This window comes from Eumetopias jubatus, unplaced genomic scaffold (genome assembly GCF_037043125.1).
Source record: "Eumetopias jubatus isolate StellerSeaLion01/CBP00866 unplaced genomic scaffold, mEumJub1_p1.0 scaffold_14, whole genome shotgun sequence".
Lineage (NCBI taxonomy): Eukaryota > Metazoa > Chordata > Mammalia > Carnivora > Otariidae > Eumetopias > Eumetopias jubatus.
In genome coordinates, this window is record NW_028274820.1 from 48,964,853 (window position 1) to 48,988,171 (window position 23,319).

The 23,319-nt window shown below is 34.7% G+C and overlaps 1 protein-coding gene across 6 annotated transcripts in view; it reads right to left on the reverse strand.

Moving 5' to 3' along the window:
• DGKB (diacylglycerol kinase beta) overlaps positions 1 to 23,319 on the reverse strand; it is a 638,091-nt gene that overhangs the window by 448,653 nt on the left and 166,119 nt on the right. For 2 of the 6 annotated variants that reach the window (XM_028119224.2, XM_088018690.1), the window contains one exon: positions 4,242 to 4,274. The exons of 2 other annotated variants lie outside the window; for them this stretch is intronic. In XM_028119224.2, coding sequence (XP_027975025.1) covers positions 4,242 to 4,274 — 33 coding nt within the window. Of the gene's footprint in view, positions 1 to 4,241; positions 4,278 to 23,319 lie in introns of all 6 variants that reach the window. 2 more of the 6 variants (XM_028119215.2, XM_028119208.2) reach the window with 1 other exon arrangement.

The window sequence follows — 23,319 nt, forward strand, 5'->3', positions numbered from 1 at the left end:
ATAAGCATTTAATTTTTCCCAGAGTTTTCTTTTTAATACACTCATTTGTTTCACTTTTATTTCCAAATTGTATAGAAGTCTCTCTGAGATATTCACTATACTTTATTTAAGCAGCATAAGCTCACAGTAGGAAAGTTGGGTACTTTTTCCTATTTCCACTGAGAAAATCTTTACTTCTTTCATATTTTACATGAGGGACAGGAAGGGGGAGCAATTGCACCCCTGAAAGATCTGCTGTCCACAAAAATTTCACTAGCCTGTTTTGGGGGTTAATTAACTCTGAATGGCAGAACTCTATTATGGAATTTAAGAGACTTACTCTCAGGGTTGAAATTATTGAAAAGTTCCAGGAAGAGATCACCAACCTGATTCTGCATCATTATTAAGGATAAAATTGCTCTCTGGTAACAGGGGGCACTGTTTACCACCCCACCTTCTGCTTTTTCTTTCTTTTTTTTTTTTAAGTTTTTGGGCTCTAAACCACAAAATAAAGTACCCTTATTATAATTAAGGCAAATTTTTTCTGCCAGAAAAATTATCCCAGATATAAAAAGAGTTGGAAAATTATTGCTTTAATCAATAGAAATTATTCAAACACTGAAAAGAGCTACTCTAACCACAAAAAAAGAATATAGAAAACATAACTCTGAATTATAAAATATTGATATTTCAACATTTTCAAATATCAACCATTTGTGTTTGCTATGCAGACATTTTAAATATAGAATTTAATGTTTTGCGATCCTTAGCGTCTATAAGTAGCACAACAGATCTTAACTGGGGAATACATTGTAATAGAATTCCAAAAGAATAATCACCACAATTAACAAAGAAGAAAAGCTGAAAAGACCATTCATAGAAAACAGAAAGATGAAATAAATGACATAAAAAGACCTCACTTTAAATATGTGTTCTAAAAAAAATTTTTTTTTATATCATGCTGATTCTCAGAGGTAGAGTATTTGTGCATTGCTGAAAACTGCTTTCACAAAAGGGATGTTTACCACAATATCTCTGCCTGCTGTTATCGATCACTCACAAACTACCAGCAGCAAGTGATGATTACCTCAAACACAGGGTTTTCTTCTTTTTGTCCAGTCTCAGCATGAGAGACAGGCAGGCAGCAGCTAAGCACCTTGATTGGTACGAAGCCACAGAAAGGGTGGGGAGGGGGTGCATCGCTGCCACTGCCTCCTTCACGTGAGTCCTGGAACTCGTTTTATCTGCTACAGCCCCACTCGCCTCGATGGAGACTTAGCCTTTTCTGCCACTGAAGCTAGGCCACAAGAATTTCCCAGAAACTCTAGAATTTGAACCTGGGGCACAACTTGGATATTCCCAATATAAAAGATCTTGCCAAAGCAGAACTGTCCCCCAAATTCATTGCTGCTTATAATGGTTATGGGCTCTAAGAAGGCAAGGCTGACAGTTGCAAAGCTGCACTTTTAATTATTGTGACCTTATTGTGAAATTGGAGTAGTTTCCTGCCGAGAGAAACTAATTCCTTTGGAAAATGGCAAAGACTCTAAGTCTACTAGGAATCCTTGGAAGTTGCAGCAAAATTTATTATTGCTGCATAGCAAAGTAGTCTTGATTTTTAAAAAAATAATTTATACAGTTTTAAACATAAATATAATAACTGATATAAAGATTTTCATTTCTTTTTTTAATTTAGTTAAGTAAGGGCTTACTAAAAACAAAAACTACTTTGGGCAAAGTCATAAATATGGGCTTGGAGGCCAAATCCCAGCTTTGTCTCTTACTTGCTGTGCAAACTTGGGCAAGTTATTTACTATCTCTAAGCCACCAATTAATTCATCTATAAAACAAGAAGATTTGTGTGATGATAAATTGAGAAAATGTAGATAAAGGTACTGGCATAAAATAGGCACTTAGTAAATGGCAGTGATTTTTAAAATATAAAAAAGGTATATTGTTATATGTTATCATTAAGATATCACGCGTATGCTGCTTAGATCATAGGAGTTAAAGTTGGGTGTTTGAAAGAAGTTCATTTACTTTGTAGTACTTTATGTGTCCATTCAATCACCATAACTGGGGATAAGTGGTGTAATGATCCAGGTGGAGTCTTTTGGGGCAGATGGGAGGCAAAAAATTAGAATGACAGCTAGTCTCAAGTACCCAGAAGTGCTACTCTCCAATTAAACCTGGAGGTACAGTTTGCAACTGGATCCCCAAGTCCTGGTTTTCACACATCACACATGCTGTGAATATTTTCTCTTAGGATAATTTCATACCAGGTATAAACCACTTTCAAGATTTCTGTTCAAGAAATCCTGATCGGAAGAAATGAAATTTAGGAATGAGAAGGACCTTGTCGGTGGCTGGGTGATAGACATTGGGGAGGGTATGTGCTACGGTGAGCGCTGTGAATTGTGTAAGACTGTTGAATCACAGATCTGTACTTCTGAAACAAATAACGCAACATATTTTAAGAAAAAAGAAAAAGAAGAAGATAGCAGGAGAGGAAGAATGAAGGGGAGTAAGTCAGAGGGGGAGACGAACCAGGAGAGATGATGGACTCTGAAAAACAAACTGAGGGTTCTAGAGGGGAGGGGGTGGGGGATGGGTTGGCCTGGTGATGGGTATTAAAGAGGGCACATTCTGCATGGAGCACTGGGTGTTATGAACAAACAATGAATCATGGAACACTACACCAAAACAAATGATGTAATATATGGTGATTAACATAACAATAAAAAATTAAAAAAAAATCTTTTACTTTGGGCTGTTTACCTGTATTATGGTAGTGACTTTCTAAAAGTATGTGTGTGCATACCGACCTCAGAGGTTGGTGAAAAGTCTAAGTTAATATAAATCAATATAACTTGCCAGAAAAAAAAAAATCAGGTAGGAAGTTACTTTACAAAAGAAAAAAAAATTTTTTTTTTTTTTTACAAATGAGAAAAGTGTATTATGAAAACTACAATTTTGGTCTATTTATTCTATCTATATGATATATAGATTATACAGTTGAATATGGGATACCTATGGAGATTAACAAGTCTAAAGAGAAAACTTTAAATCTCAAATACAGTGCCTATATTTACTTGATGGGCTATGATAGGGACAAAAATAAACTTAAACCCCTGAATATACAAAACTTATTATCTTACACTTAAATAATTAAACTGAGTGATACACTTTCCAAGTACCTTTGTTGCTTAAGTGTGTAATTCAATATTTTTATTTTTATAATAACTATGATAATAGTGGTATCAATGGACTTAGAGCATACAAAAATAGTTGAATATATCTCTTAGATTAGAAGCATTATTTTTCAAGCATATCTCCAGTGTATTTTTAAGTATATCTCTGATTACAAAATGAATTTTTAAGTTTCATGAGGCAGTCTACGCTGACTCAAAAACTTTTTAGGGGGCAGGGGAGAGAGTTTAATACTTTTTCATGCAATTACATGTGTTCCTCTAAAGAAATTCACAGTCTTATATAGTATTCATATATTATAAATAATACCTCTCCTAAGCAAGCAGATTTAAATTATAATTTTAAGGAAAACAATACCATTTGAGCATATCTTTTAAAGATAAAAACAATCAAATAGGATAGGGTCACAGAAAAATGTGGAGGCTTTGCTTTGTTAATCAAAGGTAATGCTAACACTTTACTAAAAATAAATGATGTGGCAATGCCTATATTTATTTTCAAAATAAAAGTCATTTATTCTGTCACTATATTTTATTCCAGTGACTTTCTATATAATGGCATATGCTAAGTGATAAATGCAGATGTACTCTTTTTAAAATGACAGACATTTCAAAGTGAACAAGAGTTTCGCAACCAACTAGCACTGAAAACTATATTTTAATGGTACAGAGGATTGAACTGTTTGGGTTTTCTGTAAGGTATTTACATTTTAACTTGACACATAGGAATGATGTTATTCTTATACATAAGACAAAACTCTTTGCAAAGTAACTTTAATTATTCTCTGTATACTCTGTTTTATATAACTTTTTGCTTTCCTAATGTTTGTCACAAAAGTAGACTGGAACAGTTTCAAGTCTATCCCATCATGAAAATATCAAAGTCCCCAATTCCAAATATCATTACATGAGACAAAATAAACTATACAAACTGATACTAGTAGGTCACTGATACAGCTACGAATGTTCTAACAACATGAGATGTATAATGACTTATAATTCCAAGTGTGAAAATTTTTATGCTTTTTTTTTTTTTTTTTTTTGCTTACGCACCTCAGGGACTGAAACTCCTGAAGTGGGCAGAGTCTGCTGAAAAAGAGAAGTTCATATTAAAGCTTAAAAAAACAAAAGTCAAACTGAAAACAAATGCCAATGAAGTTCTTATATCACTACTCTCCTGTGAAATAAGTGAATAAATATAAAATGCATTTCCTTGTCAGATTTTTTCTGCTTAATTTCATTAAATAAATGAGTAAATATCTTTTCACAAAAAAAGGAATGCTACAATGAAGAGTGGATTAGATTGTGAATTACTTATCCAAAATGCAATTTCATCACCCAAAGCAGACTGATCAACATCCTTGGCCGGCTTCACAGACCTCTCTGAAACAACATGGATGTATTACATTTATATTTTGCAATAAGAACTCATCTCCAAGTCCCATTACCCTTCATAAACCATTCCTACTAATTTTTTAAGTTGCCCAATTACCCGTCCCACTTTTCAATTCTCCAGTCCAACTCTCATTCCTTCCTAAAAATACTCAGTGTCTTTTTCATGGAGGCATAGCTTATGGTGTTGGTTTTATTTTGTGATTTTTCTGGAAATAAGAAAAAATATTCCATTAGTATCAGTAAAAAGTAAAAATGTTATTAAATACGTAGAAAAATTTTCCTTGAGAGTAATTAGAAAAAAAACAAAAAAGATGAGGTTAAATACACTGAAGCTGGTCTTTGTGACAGTGCATCTTCAATTATCCACCACCCCTCCTTTTCTGAGTCACAGTGGGAAGCTTTTTTTCTGGCAAGAAACAGAAAAAAGGGTTACCAAATTCCAAAAGTGTATGTCCCATGGGACTCAGAACAAATTTGGAAAATTGTTGACAAATCACACGCATAGTACTAGCCAAAGTTTTCCTGAGGTAGGCTGTGTGTGGCGAGGGGAAGTATGAAAGCTGAATGTGAAGCTAGGAGTTCTTAGACATTTCTGTGTCTCTGAAAAGGAGGGAGTGGTCAGCATTTTCATTTCCTCCCCAGAACTGAGCTATTTGAAGGTGACTCTAAATGGATGTCCAAGATGGGTCTGAACAATCTGAGAACACAGATATCGGTTGACTCCCTTATGCAGTCTACTGAGATTAATGAAGAAGCAGGCACCTTCATAGCGACTCATCACAGAGATGGACCAGAAAGATCCAATGCACCCAAAAGTGGATGAGAAGAAGGGGTCTAGGGCAGCCCTAGAGAAAATTAAAGTGTCCAAGAATGCAACTCCATTTTGAAGATATTTTTATAACATAGATAAAAAAAATGTTGCAGCTGCAGATTTTTCATCAAAAGAAGTCATCAAGTCTGGGAGGATGAACTCGGGTTAACTATCCCATTAACAGGAGAACCTTACAGAAGTAATTGCTATTTCTAAGATGGATTGAAAACAGATTTAATAGAACTTTCATTGAAAGCTTTCTGATTTCAGTAATATTCTGGACTTTGAGTCCAAGTCAGTCTACATAACACCTGGGGCAATGGGCAGAATGTGCTAGCTTCAATCTAGGTCACCTGAAATTTTTTGTCAGCTTTCCTATTTTTCTTTCTTAGCTCTTAGTTCAAGCTTATATCTCAATAAACATTTTAAGACATGAATGTTGTTCTTCCAACTTTATTATAGTATATAAATGCTTCTTCTCCCTCAAATCCAGATCAAGTGTCTTATCTTATGATTCCTTATCCTATCCTAGGCCATAAGCCCAGGAAAGTCCCAGAGGCTCTCAAGCAACCAACCTACGCTGTCCATCAAGCTGTCTCCACAGCATGAGTCACAGATGCCTTCGACTTTGGGAAGAATCTATGCTCACTGTACATACGTCCATACCAAAGCAGCACAATGGAAAGCCAGTGAAGATTAGAGTTGTCAAAATGGCTCAGAAAAACAGCCAAGTGTGATGCAAAAATTTCGAATAGATACTGTCCACCCCACTTCAACCACCAAAAAAAAAAAAAAAAAACTATGAAAGACATTTTTGACATACTTTTAAGCATTTGAACATAGACAGGATAATGACTGATATTATGGAATTATTGTTAATATTCCTAGGTGTGATAATAGTATGGTAATTGTATAGAAAACTGTCCTTAATCTTGGAAGATACCTGCTGACATATTTAGAGATGTAGTGTTATACTATCTGCAATTTATTTGCAAAAGGTTGAATGCAATAAAATATATATTTCTGCATATATGATGGCAAAATAATAATGTAGGCTGGGGATATACTGGATTCCTGTGGCTTGATGTCACAAAAAGCAAAATCCATGCCAACTAAGATAATGCCTTAAAAGGCATTCTCTCCCAAAAAGAGACCGTAGGATGAAATTAAACCCTGGCTGGCACTTTGCTACCACCTGTGTGGAGAACTGGTAATATACAGATATTCAGGTATATGGGCTTCTTCCTTCTTAAGGTAGTAGGGGTACTGGTCATCTACTGAGAGTGAGGAATGTCGGCAGAGAGATAGTGACATGAAGAAAGCAAGGAAATAGTAGAGAGTTTGCCACGATCTCTCCGAGAATGGGAAAGCAGTTGACAAAGAATGAGTAACAGAATCAAGCAAAATTCAGAGCAAGTGGGGCTAGAAGTCATAAATATGTAAGAAAACCACCAGCTCAGAGAACTTTCTCCAGCAACACTCAGACGTCTGAGAGCAACACTAAAAATTCACTCCAAGAATAGGAGTGATGAAACAATGTATATATATATATATGATTTTTAAATATCAAGGATGAGCAGAGTAAATGTTTTAGTTTTTTGAAAATTATCATGAGTGTATAATTCTAAATGTAATATATTTTTAATCAGAATTAATACAGGAACTGTATATTTGTATTTAATCAAATGTGAGGTGTGACTACAGAGGAATGTGATTGATTTTATTTAATCAGTATCATTTTAATATTAAATAGAATACACAGTACAGATAATTAGTTTAAAAGATGCATTTGTCTTCAGGGCACTTATTAAGTTCAACCTAATATCAAAGAATTTTTAAAAATCCTATTATTCTAAAGTATTGAGATATCTCTTGTCTTTGTAGTTTCTAACATGTAATCATTTTAAATTGACAATTTAATCCAAATTGTCATAGGGCAAAGAAAAATCTTTTGTGGAGAGATTGTTGGGAGGTTTGAGTTAAAAATATAAGAGCATAGTAGTCACATTAAAAGGGTCTTTAGTTATTTCAAGACAAAAGTAAAATTGACAGAATTATATGCTATACCTATATAGGAATGTTTATTTTTTTGAAAAATTGCTTTTATGCTTATTGTCTCATTGAATCCTCCTTCTAAGCCAAGATATTCCACTTCTCAGACAGAGAAACTGAAAATCAGAAAGATCAGACAGCTAACCTAAGAAAATAAAGTTAATGACGGACTCCAAATATAGTAGTTCCCTGTCCTGGGCTCCATTTACTCAAACAACAAGTTCAATAAGAATTTCTTTTCTAACTTTCTTTCTCGCCATGTCTCTATTTTTTAAGTGATTTGAAAATCAAATTATTTTAAGACAGTGAACACTGGGAAGTATTTAGAGACCACAATATGCATTTGTTCTGCCTGAAAGAAGGGGCTTGAATATCAATATGGAGTAATTTAACACAGTAACTTCTAGTACAGAGGTAAATTGAAGTGGCCAAATAAAACTGTTCTAAATAGCTGCTTTCCTTACATGCAATTGGATATCTCTGGCATCAAAAAAGAAGTGAGAGAAAGAAAAGCAAGTTTGGGAAAAGAACAATTGTCTTCCTAAAATTGTACCCGTCTGCCTGAAAGGCAGAAGTTGTTCTCTCACCTTGATGATAAAAATGTATCAAGGCCATCTCTACCCTATAGAAAGTAAACACATTTGATTTTGGTGAATTTTACTGTCACATTCCAGATTCATAATTTGTTTAAGCTTTTATGATTTTGCAGGTCCTTAAGTGTATACACCACACATTTGAACACAATACAAATTTTATTTTATTTTTTAAGGATTTTATTTATTCATTTGAGAGAGAGGGACAGAGAGAGACAGAGCACAAGCAGGAGGAGAGGGAGAGGGAGAAGTAGACTCCTGGCTGAGCTGGGAGCCAAACGTGGGGCTTGATCCCAGGACCTGGAGAGCATGATTCTAGCCAAAGGCAGAGCTTAACCAACTGAGCCACCCAGGTGCTCCACAAAACAAACTTTTAAAAGGAAGTGAGACTGGGGGCGCCTGGGTGGCTCAGTCGTTAAGCATCTGCCTTCGACTCAGGTCAGGACCCCAGGGTCCTGGGATCGAGCCCCGCATCGGGCTCCCTGCTCAGCGGGAAGCCTGCTTCTCCCTCTCCCACTCCCCCTGCTTGTGTTCCCTCTCTTGCTGTGTCTCTCTCTCTCTGTCAAATAAATAAATAAATAATCTTTAAAAAAACCGGAAGTGAGACAAATAATTTTTATGCTACAAATAATTTTTATAACCAATGATTATTTCAATGTATGGGGAGTCTTTCAATTAGAAGGATCATTAATTTTTTTTTCAGCAGCACTTTGACATACCTAATTAAAATGTAAATACCAAAAATAAAATATTTTTAGAAGAACACATATGGGATGCCTGGGTGGCTCAGTCAGTTAAGCAACTGCCTTGGGCTCCGGTCATGATCCCAGGGTCCTGGGATGGAGTCCCACATCTCCTTGCTCAGCAGGGAGCCTGCTTTTCCCTCTGCCTGCCACTCCCCCTGCTTGTGTTCTCTCTCTCTCTCTCTGACAAATAAATAAATTAAATCTTTAAAAAAAAGGAAGATACACATATTATAATCTTAATTCAGGGTCCCTTGACTAACCACTTCTCACTTGAGCCAAATTTTTAAGCCTGAACCAAATAAATTTAATGGTAAGAATATTTTTAATTGAGATCACTTCATTCCCCTTATAATTTTAATTGCTCACAAGAATGTCTATTCTTATTCTTGTAAATGTGATTGTTTACACATATTTGCAGAGTTTAGTTCAGAAGATTTTGCACAGAAGGGATTGTGAGGCTCCCTCCTTAATTGCTCCCCCAGTATGAGTGCATGTTTGTGTTTAGAAAGGAAGCACCCTGAGCCTTCAGGGAAAGTACACCTAGTGCAATGGATATTTGGAAAATTAAGGGGCACCAAATGTTTTTACTAAAAATGTTAAAAATATATCTTTATAGAGATATCCAAGTTTCAAAGATAGCTTTCTACATATAAAAGCGATCAGCAACAACTAAACCCTTTCTAATGTTATTTTTATTGTTATTGTCTTGCTTACTTGACTAGCTATTGAAATAAAACCATTAGAAATGTTATCCTACTTGGTTAGGTCTCATAAAATCATCAGAAGCCCATATGGTGAAGAAGGGTTCTTCAATTTCTTTTTAGCTCTGATCCATAGTAACAATACGTGTATATTTACATACTTGTAAAATAATTTCACAAAGACCACCTACTTTGGATGCCCCCCTCTCTGATATATTCTATTCTTTTCTCTCTTCGCTTCTATTCTCCTCTACTTTGGTAATGGCTATTGTTTCCATTCCTTTTTGAAATGCTGATCGAGACCCCCCAAATGAATTCGTGTCTCACCAACTGTTGGGGAATGCAGCATGAACACCAAAAATGGGTTTAGAACATGGAATTTGGGCAGGGCATGTATGGCTTGTGCCACCTGCAAGTTGTGTGACTTCAGGTAAATTTCTTCAATCTCTCCATGCTTCACTTTCCTCACATGTCCCGTGGCATGATAATGATAGCTACCTTCATGATTAAAAGGGTGTCTAACAAATTTAAGTTTCCAATAAATGGTAACTATTTTATTAACTTTAGAACCTAAATGATTCCCCTCGTTTCCACTGCCTGCCTAGAGCTCAGCAAAAAAGGACTTAATCACACTTTCTTCATCTGAAACTATGTTTGTTGCTCATAAATATATGGAACCAAAAGATTTATTTTTATTTTTTTAATGAAATGTATATGTTAGGGCTGTCACAGGACAGAGAAAAAAGGAAAGATGCAGGAGAGGAGAGAAGAGACCTAAGAGAGAAAACAATGCAGAAAAAGAGAGAGGGAGACAAGAGAAGCTAAGAAAAAGAAAAGAAGAAAAAGTCTTCCTTGCTATACTCCTCAATCCCCAAATGGACCGGGGGCATCAAATGACACCTACCGTTTTGGAGAAGAATGTCCTTTCATTCAAAGAAAACAATGACATTGAGTAAAGGAAGGATGGGAGCTAGTATCTAGACATGGCTTTAGTGCTGTTGTGTTTTCTTTTGTTTTTTTTTTTTAAGATTTATTTTAGAGACAGAGAGAGTGCAAGAGCACATGAGTGGAGGGGAGAGGCAGAGGGAGAGGGAAAGAATACTCAAGCAGACTCCGTGCTGAGTGCAAAGCCTGACTCAGGACTTGATCCCAGGACCCTGAGATCATGACCTGAGCTGAAATAAAGAGTTGGACACTTAAGCAACTGAGTCACCCAGGTGCCCCATGGTTTTAGCTTTACTTTGAAGTATTGCAAAATCCTTAAACATCAGATTCAACCATCTTCAAAATACATTTCAAGATGAAATTCACATGTCTTATTATTTATTTGTGTCAGATAATTCTTTAAAACTCTTCCTTACATAAAGATAATTAACACACCTATTTATGAGTATGTATGTATGTGTATGATTCTGTTTGTGATGCTTGGGACAGGGATCTGAGTGCAGGTGGTAGTTTTAAATAAAAAATCACCCTTAAAAAACCACATCTAATATAATAGTTTAATATCTACTGAATTTTATGTGAATAAAATTAATCAATAATACTTCCTGATATGACTATTCTTATTCTCAACATGATCTCATTCTCAAAATGTATCATGGTGGCTTTCTAAAATACAGAAAAATCACTGTAGGTAGTGAAAGAATATTGATAATAATATTTAGAATTAAAGCATTAGGCTGATAACTTTCCCTTTTCATCAATCTTGGAAAAGACCTCGAATTAAAAAACAAATAAGTTATAATGAAATTTTTTTTTATCCTTTGCCCCTCCACTGATCTCACACCAAAGCATTTTCTAACCAGGTTAAAGTCCAATTCTGCACTCACATTGGGCTAAGATTCAATTGAGTTAAAATTTTACACTGACTGCCAGTCAACCTTATCATGAACTTTCATTATGTGCATGTAATTAATTGGGTCCAACGAACAATATCAGTACTGAGTTATAGACTCTTTTCCCCCGACCATATAATTAGAATATAATTACCCACAGGATATCAGAATGATGCAAAACCTTTCCTCTAAATGCGCCCTCATTAGGAAACAAGTCTCAATGTACATTTATTCAATCAGTGTGAATTAATTAAAATGTTACTGAAATAAAAGAGGGCAGCAATAAAGAGTATCTGACATCTATTAAGAGACTATCACTTGAGATCTGCATGCACAGTTTATATTTAAACCCATTTAGCTCAAGTAGGAACTTGGCCGTGTAATGTTATATACATCCAGTATACTAGGAAATCTGAGTAAATGAATCAGCGTGTGTTACTGTTCTTGAAAAGAACATAATATGCAATGCACACAAAATCTTAAAGGGCCTGAGCAGGATTCTAGAAGCCCCTTTATTCCCTGATGAGTCCATAAAGATGCTACCATTACATACTGGTGGACAGAAATCATGTTTAACTCCAAGTATCCAGGAAAACAGTTGTTTATCCCACACTTTTCTACTACAAATCTGGCATGTTTGTGTTGATATGGCTTAGGAGATAATGGTCAGAAAAGCCTAGACTTAGCAAAGAACTAATTATTGTTTTTTTAATAAATAAAATAACCTCCGTTACTTAAGCTAGCTCAAGGTATTTCAATAGCATATTTTCCTTAAACAGAACATTCATATCCACCTAAGACTATATTCTTTTTAAGAGGATGCATAATATAACATATTCAGATTTTATAAAACATGGAAAAAACAGTAAACACATAAAGAAACCAAAGAGCATATGCTGCTGATTCATGTAAAAATGTTCTTCTTAAAAGCTATTTATCTTGGTTTCTCTAGTACTTGGCATACTGTCACATACAATAAAAGATTACTGAATAAACTAACAAATAAACAACCCTAATACAAAAGAATACTCACCAATATTCAAGAACAGTATCAGAAACAGTAGCAAAAATTTTAAAAAGCTACATGCAACACAAGCTTTCTATGTTATCACATAATTCCTCAGACCTTTTTAGCTTTAGAAATAGGTCTTGTAAAACTTAGTTCTGATAATCAATATTTGGCATTCATTCTTACATATTATGCCACTTTAAAATGGAAATACCAATGAGCACTAAGATAAATAAGGCTATTTACAAACTGCTACTTTTCATATGCTCCTTAGGAACAAACTCTAATCAGTTCTTATTATTACTTTTTAAAAAAATATATATTAACTCCATAAGATCATACGTATTTTTAAATGTTCTGAATGCATGCTATATTTACAAAACAGTATAATGTTCTATTCAGATATTAGACTAGTTTTGGTAGAGACCAACATATGAAAGAAATAATGAACTCACTCTAAGTAAAAAGGAGATTGTCTCACACAGGCCTGCTTTATTTTTAACATAAAATTTTCTGTAGAATTTCAGTGACAAAGACATGCTGCTGCTATAATTTCTTGCTGAAAATGTTGTTATTTGAGTAACAGTGAGTAATCACCACATTAAAAAAAAAACTACTAATAGAATAGGAACAATTTTTAAGTTCCATTTAGTAGTAAACATCAATTTTCATTTTCTGAGCTAGACTAAGAATGAATATTTATGATTTTTTACATGGACTACTGTATTGCTTAAACCATATTTTTAGAAATCAGATTTTAAATATAATTTGACATCCAGAGAAAATGTCTTGATTCTCTTCAGAATTCTGAAATGTTCCCTTTAAGCTCTCTACCTGCAATGCCATTTTATTTTAAATATTAGGCATTTCACAGTACCATCTATTGGATATTTTATATAACTACAATAACATAACAATCACAAGTTTTCTGAAATTTAGTAAAAATTACAAAATACTTCAAGTGCCTCTCCAGAAACTAAACACAATGCTCATTAGACATCCACTAACATTACCTCATCTTCACATACTTTAAACTCAATTTTATTGGCTTGTAACAGTAAGATTTAATTACCCATGTGTTACGAATGATTTTTAAAACTAAGCCTCCATGCCACATACCCATTTTAATTTGTTATTGGATATTTATGTCACTGTCTGATGTATTTTCTTCTTGACTCAAGAGAAAGTGATAACTGATGGGGATAAAAAGAGACAATTGACTGTGATTCATTAATTCAGTCAATATTTGTTGAACATCTAATATTTGTCACAATGAATTAGATGCTAAAGATAAAGAGGTCTACCCTTTCATGTGAGCAATGAGAGTGATGGCAGAGGGGTCAGTGAGCACAGGGAAGAGCTTCACAAGAAACAATTTAAGTTCAGTTCCTGAAGTGACCTTGAGGCCTCTGTGGGACATCCAAGAGGAAAGCCACAAGGTGAAGCTGAGTATTTGGATCAAGCTTACACAGATGTATTCAAAGGTGGTAGTTGGTGTCATGGAATTGGATGAGATAATTTACAGCGAGCATAATGATGTAAGTATATAGTTAAAAATGGAAACATATTTAAGAATAGAAGGAGGCCTAGGAATTTAGCAATATGGATTGAGTGTGGCTAGAGAGGTAGCATAAAACCGAGTAGAAACGTGTGAGGTGATTGCCACAGTTTGAGAACAGAGCACTTAAAATACTGTCAATGCTGCAGGGCATTCAAAAAAGAGGATTCTTGAAAAGGCGGTCTAGTGGATGTTGTTGGTAGCCCAAAGCAGATCCTTTGTCACCTGGCCAAAGTACCTTTCCCCCACTGCTACGAGTGTGGACCACTGAGAATTCCCAATTGTCACATTTTCCAAAGAGTTACTCTTTACTCCAGGAGCGGGCTCTCCAGCGAGCAAGCACCTCCTATGCTGGAGGAAGCCACCGCTAATGAATGACTGATAATGGGTTAGAAAAAGCCAGCCCCTTGTCTTAAGAACAATTTTATGGTATGATTTTATGCCCGAACTCCCAGGGTTTAGGCCAACGCTTACACTCTCCCTATAACCCCTTTCTTGCACAAAGTTCCCTTCCTCTCTTGTTTCCTCCCTCCCTTGCAGATGGTTTTATAAAGAAACATTCCTCCCTCTCTAAATCACAAACAGCTAAACCCCCGGTTCATGCTCTGCTCCTTGGGAATCCATCCAAAAAGAGTGCCACTGGATTTGGGACAAACAGCAAGAATAGTTTTCTACCCATTTTATAGTCAGGAATTAGAATACTGTGAGTTGAGGTAGAAGGAGGAGGAAAATTTGACACGGTGAGTGTATCTTCACAGCTGCATATACTTATGGCTACTTAAGATGCAGACAAGGTCACATCCATATACAAACAGAAAAATAGCAGAAAAGAACAGCTATCCCTCTAGTGTGAGTTTAAGGGCAGGCACATCACTAAGAGTAGAAACAGAGAAATTCTAGTGCTGGACTCAAATCATGGTGCTGTCCAGTGCTACCTATCACAAGCATGTTAGGTGACACTTTATCTGAGTGTTTTAATAATTGGAAATTAGTCAACATATTGTGGGGCAGATGCCATGAAAAGAGAAAAGTGGCGAGAAAGAGAAGCAGAAAGTGCTAGAATGAAAGAAACTGGAGGGATACAGGCATTGGTGACTCCAGGATGTTGGAGTAATGGCAACCAAACGGAAGAATTCAAGAATATTTGAGGTTGGGGTGAAATAGGAATAATATTACAGGGAATAGAATATGGTGTGGTGAGCTGTATTCCTACAGGATTTGGGTTTCCTTGGGAAAGTGAGGCCAAATTGGTTAAAGCTTCTATGAGTATCAGCAACAGAATTTGAAATGATATATTGTACCATCTAGACTGAAAGGCAAGGAATGAGTATGGCAGCCTCAAAAGAACTAAATAATCTTTATTCCACAGAAAGGGGAAATATAGGTTGAACTAAGGAAAAAAGACAAAAGAGCGTCAAAAATCACTGCATTGTGCATGAAATTGGCGTACAGACCAAAAGTTTTAAATGAATCAATTCTTGCTCAGGTTTCAAGTTGAAAGTTGAAAACAGACAAGTTATATTTAATAGTAAAACAGAGAAAAGCATGTATATAAATACTTTATGATCACCACCACTTCATCTGGAATCATTAAAACCACAGGTTACCTTTGCAAGGTGGAATTTATCCTTAAATGTCTAGTGGTGAAGGGATCTGATTTTTATTGCACTCAAAATTTAAGAGTTAGAAGAGAGAAATGATTTAAAGTATTTGTTTCTACTGTAATGCAGTTAGTTCTGGATATTTGCCCTGCCCTAACCCCAGTCTTCCTTTGGAGGGCATAAGCAGAAATACCAAAACAGAGGTTCACATATTTGGGAACATTTATGCCACACTTTGTGACAATCGTGTCTCACTGGATAGAAAAGGTATGATCTCTGACTTGTTTTAATATGTTTTTCTCAATTATTGATGAGTTAAGTTTTTAAATTATTTTATAGTTATTTGCATTAATTTTACAAAACAAGGCTTTATTTGTTATAATGCTTATGTTTGGCTTAATTTGTGGTTTTGGTCCTCACCATTTTTAAAAGAAACTTTTGATTGGTCAAGTCTGTCAACATTTTCTTTAATGTCTTCCTTTTAGGAAGAAGGTCAAAAGGCAAAAAAAAATAAATCTTTTTATAGGTCAAAAATAAATCTTCAATCCATGTTTGATTTGTTTTGGAATAGGTATAAAGTGGAATTTATCTTAATTTACTTTCCCATATGGCTACACAATAATCTCAACACAACCGATCCCCACCATCCCCCTCCAGACTTAATATGCAGTCTTCATCATACACTACATTACTACATATAGTTTACCGTGTTTTAGACTTTCTACCAGGTCCTTATATCTTCTAGAGCAACTATTACATTATTTTGATCACTGAGATTTTAATAAGCACAATCTTAAGGTTTGCTAAAAACAGGTCTTTCCTGTGGCACCTGGGTGCCTCAGTCGGTTAAACGGCTGCCTTCAGCTCAAGTCATGATCTCAGGGTCCTGGGATCAAGCCCCCTGTTGGGCTCCTTACTCAGTGGGGTGTCTGCTTCTCCCTCTCCCTCTGCTGCCTCTAGCTCATGTGCTCTTTCTAATAAATGAATAAAATCTTAAAAAAAAAAACAGGTCTTTCCTTACTATTGTTTATGGTTTTATGAATTTATAATGTATTTGTGCATATTTATTCTTCCAGGTAAACTGTGGAATCATTTTGCCAAGCAAAAAATAAATAAATAAATACTATTTGGGAATCACATTAAATAGACGAGTGAATTTGAAGAAATGTTGGTTCTTTTTAGCTTAATTTGATTTTCTTCAGTATACTTAGACCTAAGAAAATATTTTAATTTTTTCTTTAGGGATAGCACCTTGTTTCTATTCTCCTTGCACTAAAGGAGATTTTCTTAATCCTCTCCTTCAGATCACTGCTTCAGTTGTCCTCAGAAGTTGATTCTTCCCTATATAGACACAGATATATTTTAGTTTCTGCTAAGGTATTTTTTTTCTCAACCTTGCAGTTATTCCTTTTAAATCAGTATATTATAAAGTAGATGTTTTCTTTAGTATTCTTGATCATGTAAAACAATTGCTGTTAACATTTTCTTCTGCTCAATACAATAAATCTTCATGAATGACACCCATCTAACTTTTAACTACTATGTTTCTTTCTTTTCTTTTTTTTTATTTTAAGATTTTTTTTATTTATTTGACAGAGAGAGAGAGACAGCAAGAGAGGGAACACAAGCAGTGGGAGTGGGAGAGGAAGTAGGCTTCCCGCGGAGCAGGGAGCCCGATGTGGGGCTCGATCCCAGGACTCTGGGATCCTGACCTGAGCTGAAGGCAGATACTTAATGACTGAGCCACCCAGGTGCCCCTGCTTCTTTCTTTTTTCTTGCGGCAGAATTATTACTATTTTATTTTTGCAACAGGTAGACTTCTTTATACTAAAATGCACTTTGGCCATAAGCCATCAGTCTGCATTGACAGTTATTATAAAAAAGAGAAACCAAAGGAAACAAACACTACTACGATTATAGCAATATTGTTGAGGCGTAGTGCCCTCCTGATACAATTTGCTTTGGAAGAAATTAATCTCAGATCTCAGTAACAACAGTAACAATAAAAAGTGTTTCTGCTAAGTGAATGATTTATTTTTATGTTGTGAAGACTGACAAGACTATATTTCCCCTTTTCATGAGGCTACTAAGAAACTCAGGGTCAAATTTGCAAACTACCTCTGTCAACTTTTTTAGGATATTAGTGACATGAATTTCTAAGTCTAATTTGATTTCGGTGTACATTTATTGTTTTAGATTGCTGCTTACTTATATAAGCTGCTTTGAATGTTATTGGTAGTAAGTTGTAGAATAACTTAATTCATTAATAGATAATGGCATATACTCACTTTTGAATCAGGTACATACAAAATATTCTTTGCTTTAGCCTATTTCCTAGATTTTAGCTATCAAATATTTTTTATTCTTCTTTAGATAATGCTAATTTTTGCTTACATGATTTAGATTTCCATCAGATTTTTGATTAATTGAACTTCCAGTTTATGTCATATCAGCCTTTTGCTTTTGTTTTCCTATAAACCATGACAAAATTAACAGACTCCAAGTTTGTTTCCTTAAAAAAATTATTATAATTTGCTCTGGGTACAGCTACATGTTAGGCATAAAATATCATAGAAATGTGGAAAAATATCTTTGCAGCCCTATTAAAAAAAACAAACTAAAAATAGTATTTTAGAATCCTAAAAATAGAACTCTATCATACTCAGGTAGAAACAAATACAATTTGCTGCAATATAACCATTTTTTTCTTCTAGATTAGACCTTATTTGTAAGTATACATATTCTCTATTATATAGCCTAAGCTACCACAAAGATGGGTTCTTCAGAAACCTCTAAAATCAATCTAAGACAATGTAACAGATAAATGGTTCATCTCACAAGTGTAGATGATGGAATCATCACTTAGTGAGGCAGGGTCCTTGCCCATTTCTTATCCTATGTACCTTTAAAATAAAAATACATGAAGACTCTGTCCAGCCAAAATGGATGTACACATATTTTATAAACATTATAGAGCTTTAATGCTTAAATATGTGTTCCTCACTGGAATTTGACTCAGAAAACCATTGGCAAAAAATAGAGGAAAGTTCAGAATTTAATTCTACATATTTTTTTAAATAAATAAATAAAAAGCAGCTATCTTTTATGAATAATAACATAAAAATGAGTCTGAGTTAGATTTTCAAAGTATGGAAAAAATTAGATTCTTTTTTGCCTATCATTACTATGATGACAATTATGAATTGATCTATAATGAATATTAATTAAATGAATATTAAGTAATGGCATTGATGAAACATTTATTAAGCACTGACAATGGGCTTTGTCCCCACTCTTTAGACAAAAAAGAAAATTGCACAGGCACAAACCCATGGTACATTACATAAAGAATTTCAAGAAAATAGATGACTTCAGTAACTGTGGTTAAAGGTTAAAGAGGTAAATGCAAGAAGGGAGAAGCAGCCGAAATGATGTTAAATAAAAACTGAAGCTCAGTGCAGGAAGTCACATCCTTAGCCAACTGTTCACACCTCTCCACCAGACTTCTGGGAGCCCTACAACTAGTATAGGAAGTTAAGGTTCCAGAGCATTCAAAATCCAAATTTCAGAATCACAAGGAATTCAAACATTTCTCCCCCTCCTTAAATTGGCTAATGTATACTATTGAAATTGTTATTATTAACTATTCTGGTTGCAGTTAAGTGACAGAGAATACAGAAAGAGCCCATAATAGCTGGACTGTGAGGAACATACACACACACCATGCTTTCAACTCTAAAAGAACTTTTGACATCATTGAGGAGTAACGACTTGATTAAACACATACTTTCAGGAAAGATTTAACATACCCGATGCTACGCAAGACTTAATCACCATATCTACAATGCATAATTTAGTAGAATTCTTATAATTGTAGAAGAGCAAGCAAGATTGGAAGAAGAGAAGGTAATATAGACATATGGTTCTCCAAGGGTGTTATATGTAGAGAAGCGTGGACTGTGTATTTCAGCAACACCATGTTGTCCAAGTTTTCAGTCACAGTAAAGAAGAGAGGTGGTTGGAAAAATGTGAATCAAGTCTAAGGATAGGTCTAGAAATCGTATTATCCAAATAGCTTTATTTTCCCTTCTCCGAGTTAACGAGCTTCATTATTGATTTTGTTGGCATTCTTTGAGGTTTATTTAAGGTAATACAGAATATTACAACAAGAATATATTCTGGGGAGAAGAGACCACAACTGGTCCCAAAGGGGCACAATACTGAACGTACACTTTATTTTTTACCATATCACCTTCTGCCAATGAATACTATTTTGACTGTATATTCTGAAAATACTATGTTTGTTTAAACATAAGATAAAATTATCATTTAAAATTAGTTACTTAAATGTTTAAATTAATAGTTTTTTGTTTTGTTTTAGGAAACATTCCAAACATTATGTTCCTGATTTAGAAATGTTTATAGTACAGAAAGAACTAAAAACAACTGTGAAATCTGATTCATGTGTAGAACAAAATAATACAGCACGAGCAAAACAAGGATACTTTGCAATATCGATTACAGAGTAACCAGGAAAAGCCATTCTTCATAAAGATGTTCACTAAGGTGTTATATATCATAACAAAATAAATAATTGGAAACATGCTAGGCATAAACATTATTTCAACTAAATTATAATATCTTCATTTAATAAGATATTATATAGCCATGAATAGCAATGTTCCATAGTATATAGAAACACATACGTTTAATGATATTAGTTTAAGTGTAAATATAAGGTGTCACATGATACATCAAGTTTAATTACAGATATGTCAAAAATATACATCTAAGAATCAAGAGGAAGCTTTTAATAGTGCTTCCATTTATATATTAAGAATTGTTCTTATATATCTTATTCCAATTTTTAAATTTTTTCTCTTAATTTTTATGTTGTTTTTATAAATTTTATTTTATAATAAATGGCTAAAATTTATTTTTTAAATTCCAACATCATATTTAAAATAACAGTAATAGTAGGTGATATCAACTGAACACTCGCTATGTACTGGGCATACTTCTAAGCAGTTTTCATGAATTAATTTGTTTAATTCCATTTTACAAATGGAATACAGATGTACGAAATATGAATAGCTTGCCTCATATTACAAAATTAGTGAAAAGGCCAGGATTCAAATACAAAGAGTATATTATCACACAGTATTGTAACATGGCTGAACCAATTTATTCTCCCACCTGCAATGTATGAACAATCCACTTGCTTCTTATCCTTTCCAAAGCTTAGGATTTGTAATTGTCTTAATAATTCTGAGGAGTGTGTAGTGTTATCTATTGAGATTTAAACATGTATTTTCCTGACGGAGTAAAGATGGTGTGCATACATTTATATGTTTATAGGTGATTTGTGTATGTGTATTTTATTCAAAGCCTATTTTAGGTCTTTTGCCCTTTTGGATTGGCTTGTTACTTATTATTTATTTACATGAATTATTTTTTATATCCTGAGCACAAATCATTTGTTACCAGTCTTGTAACCCTTTGAAGGAAACAACTTGCCCACAGATCCAGAGTTCATGTGCAACTTAAGTTTCTAGTCTCCATCCTTTCTGGTCATCACTATCCCAAGCTTATCTCTGCTTTCTTTCTCCTAAATTGATCTTCTATATCTCACCTCATTTCTAAAACTTTTCATTGGGCTTTCTGAATCTTTGCTTAAAATAAACAAATTACTGTTTTTCTTTCTAAGTCACTGCCACTTTCCCTAGTACATTTCTGAAAAGAGGTTGCTCATTCTCTCAACCAGTACTTGTTCTATAGATTTTATAATTTTTTTTTAAAGATTTTATTTATTTATTTGACAGAGAGAGACAGCGAGAGCAGGAACACGAGCAGGGGGAGTGGGAGAGGGAGAAGCAGGCTTCCCGCCGAGCAGGGAGCCCGATGTGGGACTCGATCCCAGGACCCTGGGATCATGACCCGAGCCGAAGGCAGACGCTTAACGACTGAGCCACCCAGGCGCCCTTGTTCTATAGTTTTTATGGAAATCTCTCGGCTTTCCATCCAACTCATCATTCTTGCGGACTCAGAGTAGAATATCCCTTATCATATGAAACTCATGGAACCTCATAGCTCTCCCCGCTGTTCTTATTCATTATGCTTATACAGCAACCATTTCATCGAGACCCTATAATTATCTTGGGATGTTTTAAGGACAACATACAATAAACTATCCCCAGAGCTACTCGACCTCTTGATAGCTAGTGAACCTCCTCTCCCCACAAGGTGAGCCTCCCAGACCCGTGGCTGCAAACTGGATTTTACAGTCCTCTGGGACTAATCTACTCTGAAATCAAATCAGACACTCTAATTCCACTTTCTGCTACAATCTCCTCTTCTGATTCCCTCATTTTCTTACTCTGTTGGTGTTTCTGATTGTTCAAATCACAATCCTGTATTTATACTCTCATATCTCCTGTGCTCCCAGCTTTATTTTTCCCCCAGCTTTAAATCTATTTTAGATTACACTGCTACCAGTATTTTCTTCCTAAAGCCTGATAATGTAGTCCTCTATTTATACTGGATAAGCCCAACTCCTTGACAAGACAGAACAGACTTTCCACTATCTCAGACCTTATCTTGTCCATCTCTCCAAGCCTGACCTCTATATATAACCCTTAATTAACTTTTCTTAGTTTCAAGATCTCACTCTGTCCTCTCTGATTGCTGAGACTACTCATATGGCATTCACTGTGCATCTGGCGGTCAAATCCCCACTTATTATATTCTTCAAAAGTAAGGCATCATTTCTTCAAGAAAGTTTTCATTTACTCTTTGAATTACCGTCTGGAAGAATTAAGAGTCTGTTCTCTAGAGCCCCTATAAGTTAATATTTATCTTGCCATAATATGTAATCTGCTTACCTGTCTTGACCAATAGAGTGTAATTTGTAGGAAATAAGATAAATGCTCTTATCTGGATTTTTAGCTCCAGTAACTTAAAAAGACAATGGGAAGAAGAAAGGAAGAAGCAGAGAAAAGAAGATGGTAAAACAAAAGAATCTTGCACTGCAGATATTGTATATAAAAATAATGCACAGAAATTATCAGTAATGATCTTAAAATAAAAACAGTCATTATAGCATATAAACAGTAGATACTTATCTCTAATATAAACTCTGGTTTAGGGGCACCTGCATGGCTCAGTTGGTTAGGCATCCAACTCTTGTTTCAGCTCAGATCACGATCTCAGAGTTGTGAGACTGAGCCCTGCTTCAGGCTCTGTGCTCAGTGCAGAGTCTGCTTGGGATTCTTTTTCCCCTCTTTCTCTCCCTCCCCCTCTGCATCTCTCCCTCCTTACATGCTCACCTGCGCATGCTCTCTCTTTCTCTCTCTCTAATAAATAAATAAAATCTTTAAAAAGTAAAGTCTAGTTTAAAGTAATCAACATTATATCATCCCTATATTAAATTTATTAGCTTTACTAGCATATATTGATATAGAAAATGACTAATAATCAATCCCTTATTTAGAAAAAAGGAATCTTGCTCTTAAATAATAATGTACAATAATCATTCTATGCATGGAGAAAACTAAATTAAATCATGGAGCTAAATATAATAAAAATGATATTTATGATGATCTGTTTCATTTCACTGTTCAAACATAAAGTTTAAAATGCCACCTCCCCATGAGACATCTCAAGTTTTCCTTTGTTGAGAGTGAAAAAATCAGTGTAATAAAAGCCTCCCTCAAACTGAAGAATCATTATAAAAACATGCACACTCCTAGAGAACCAATTTGACTGATCATAAAAAAAAAATATAAAACCTGGAATGAACATATTGACTACACTACAGTTCTAGAGAAG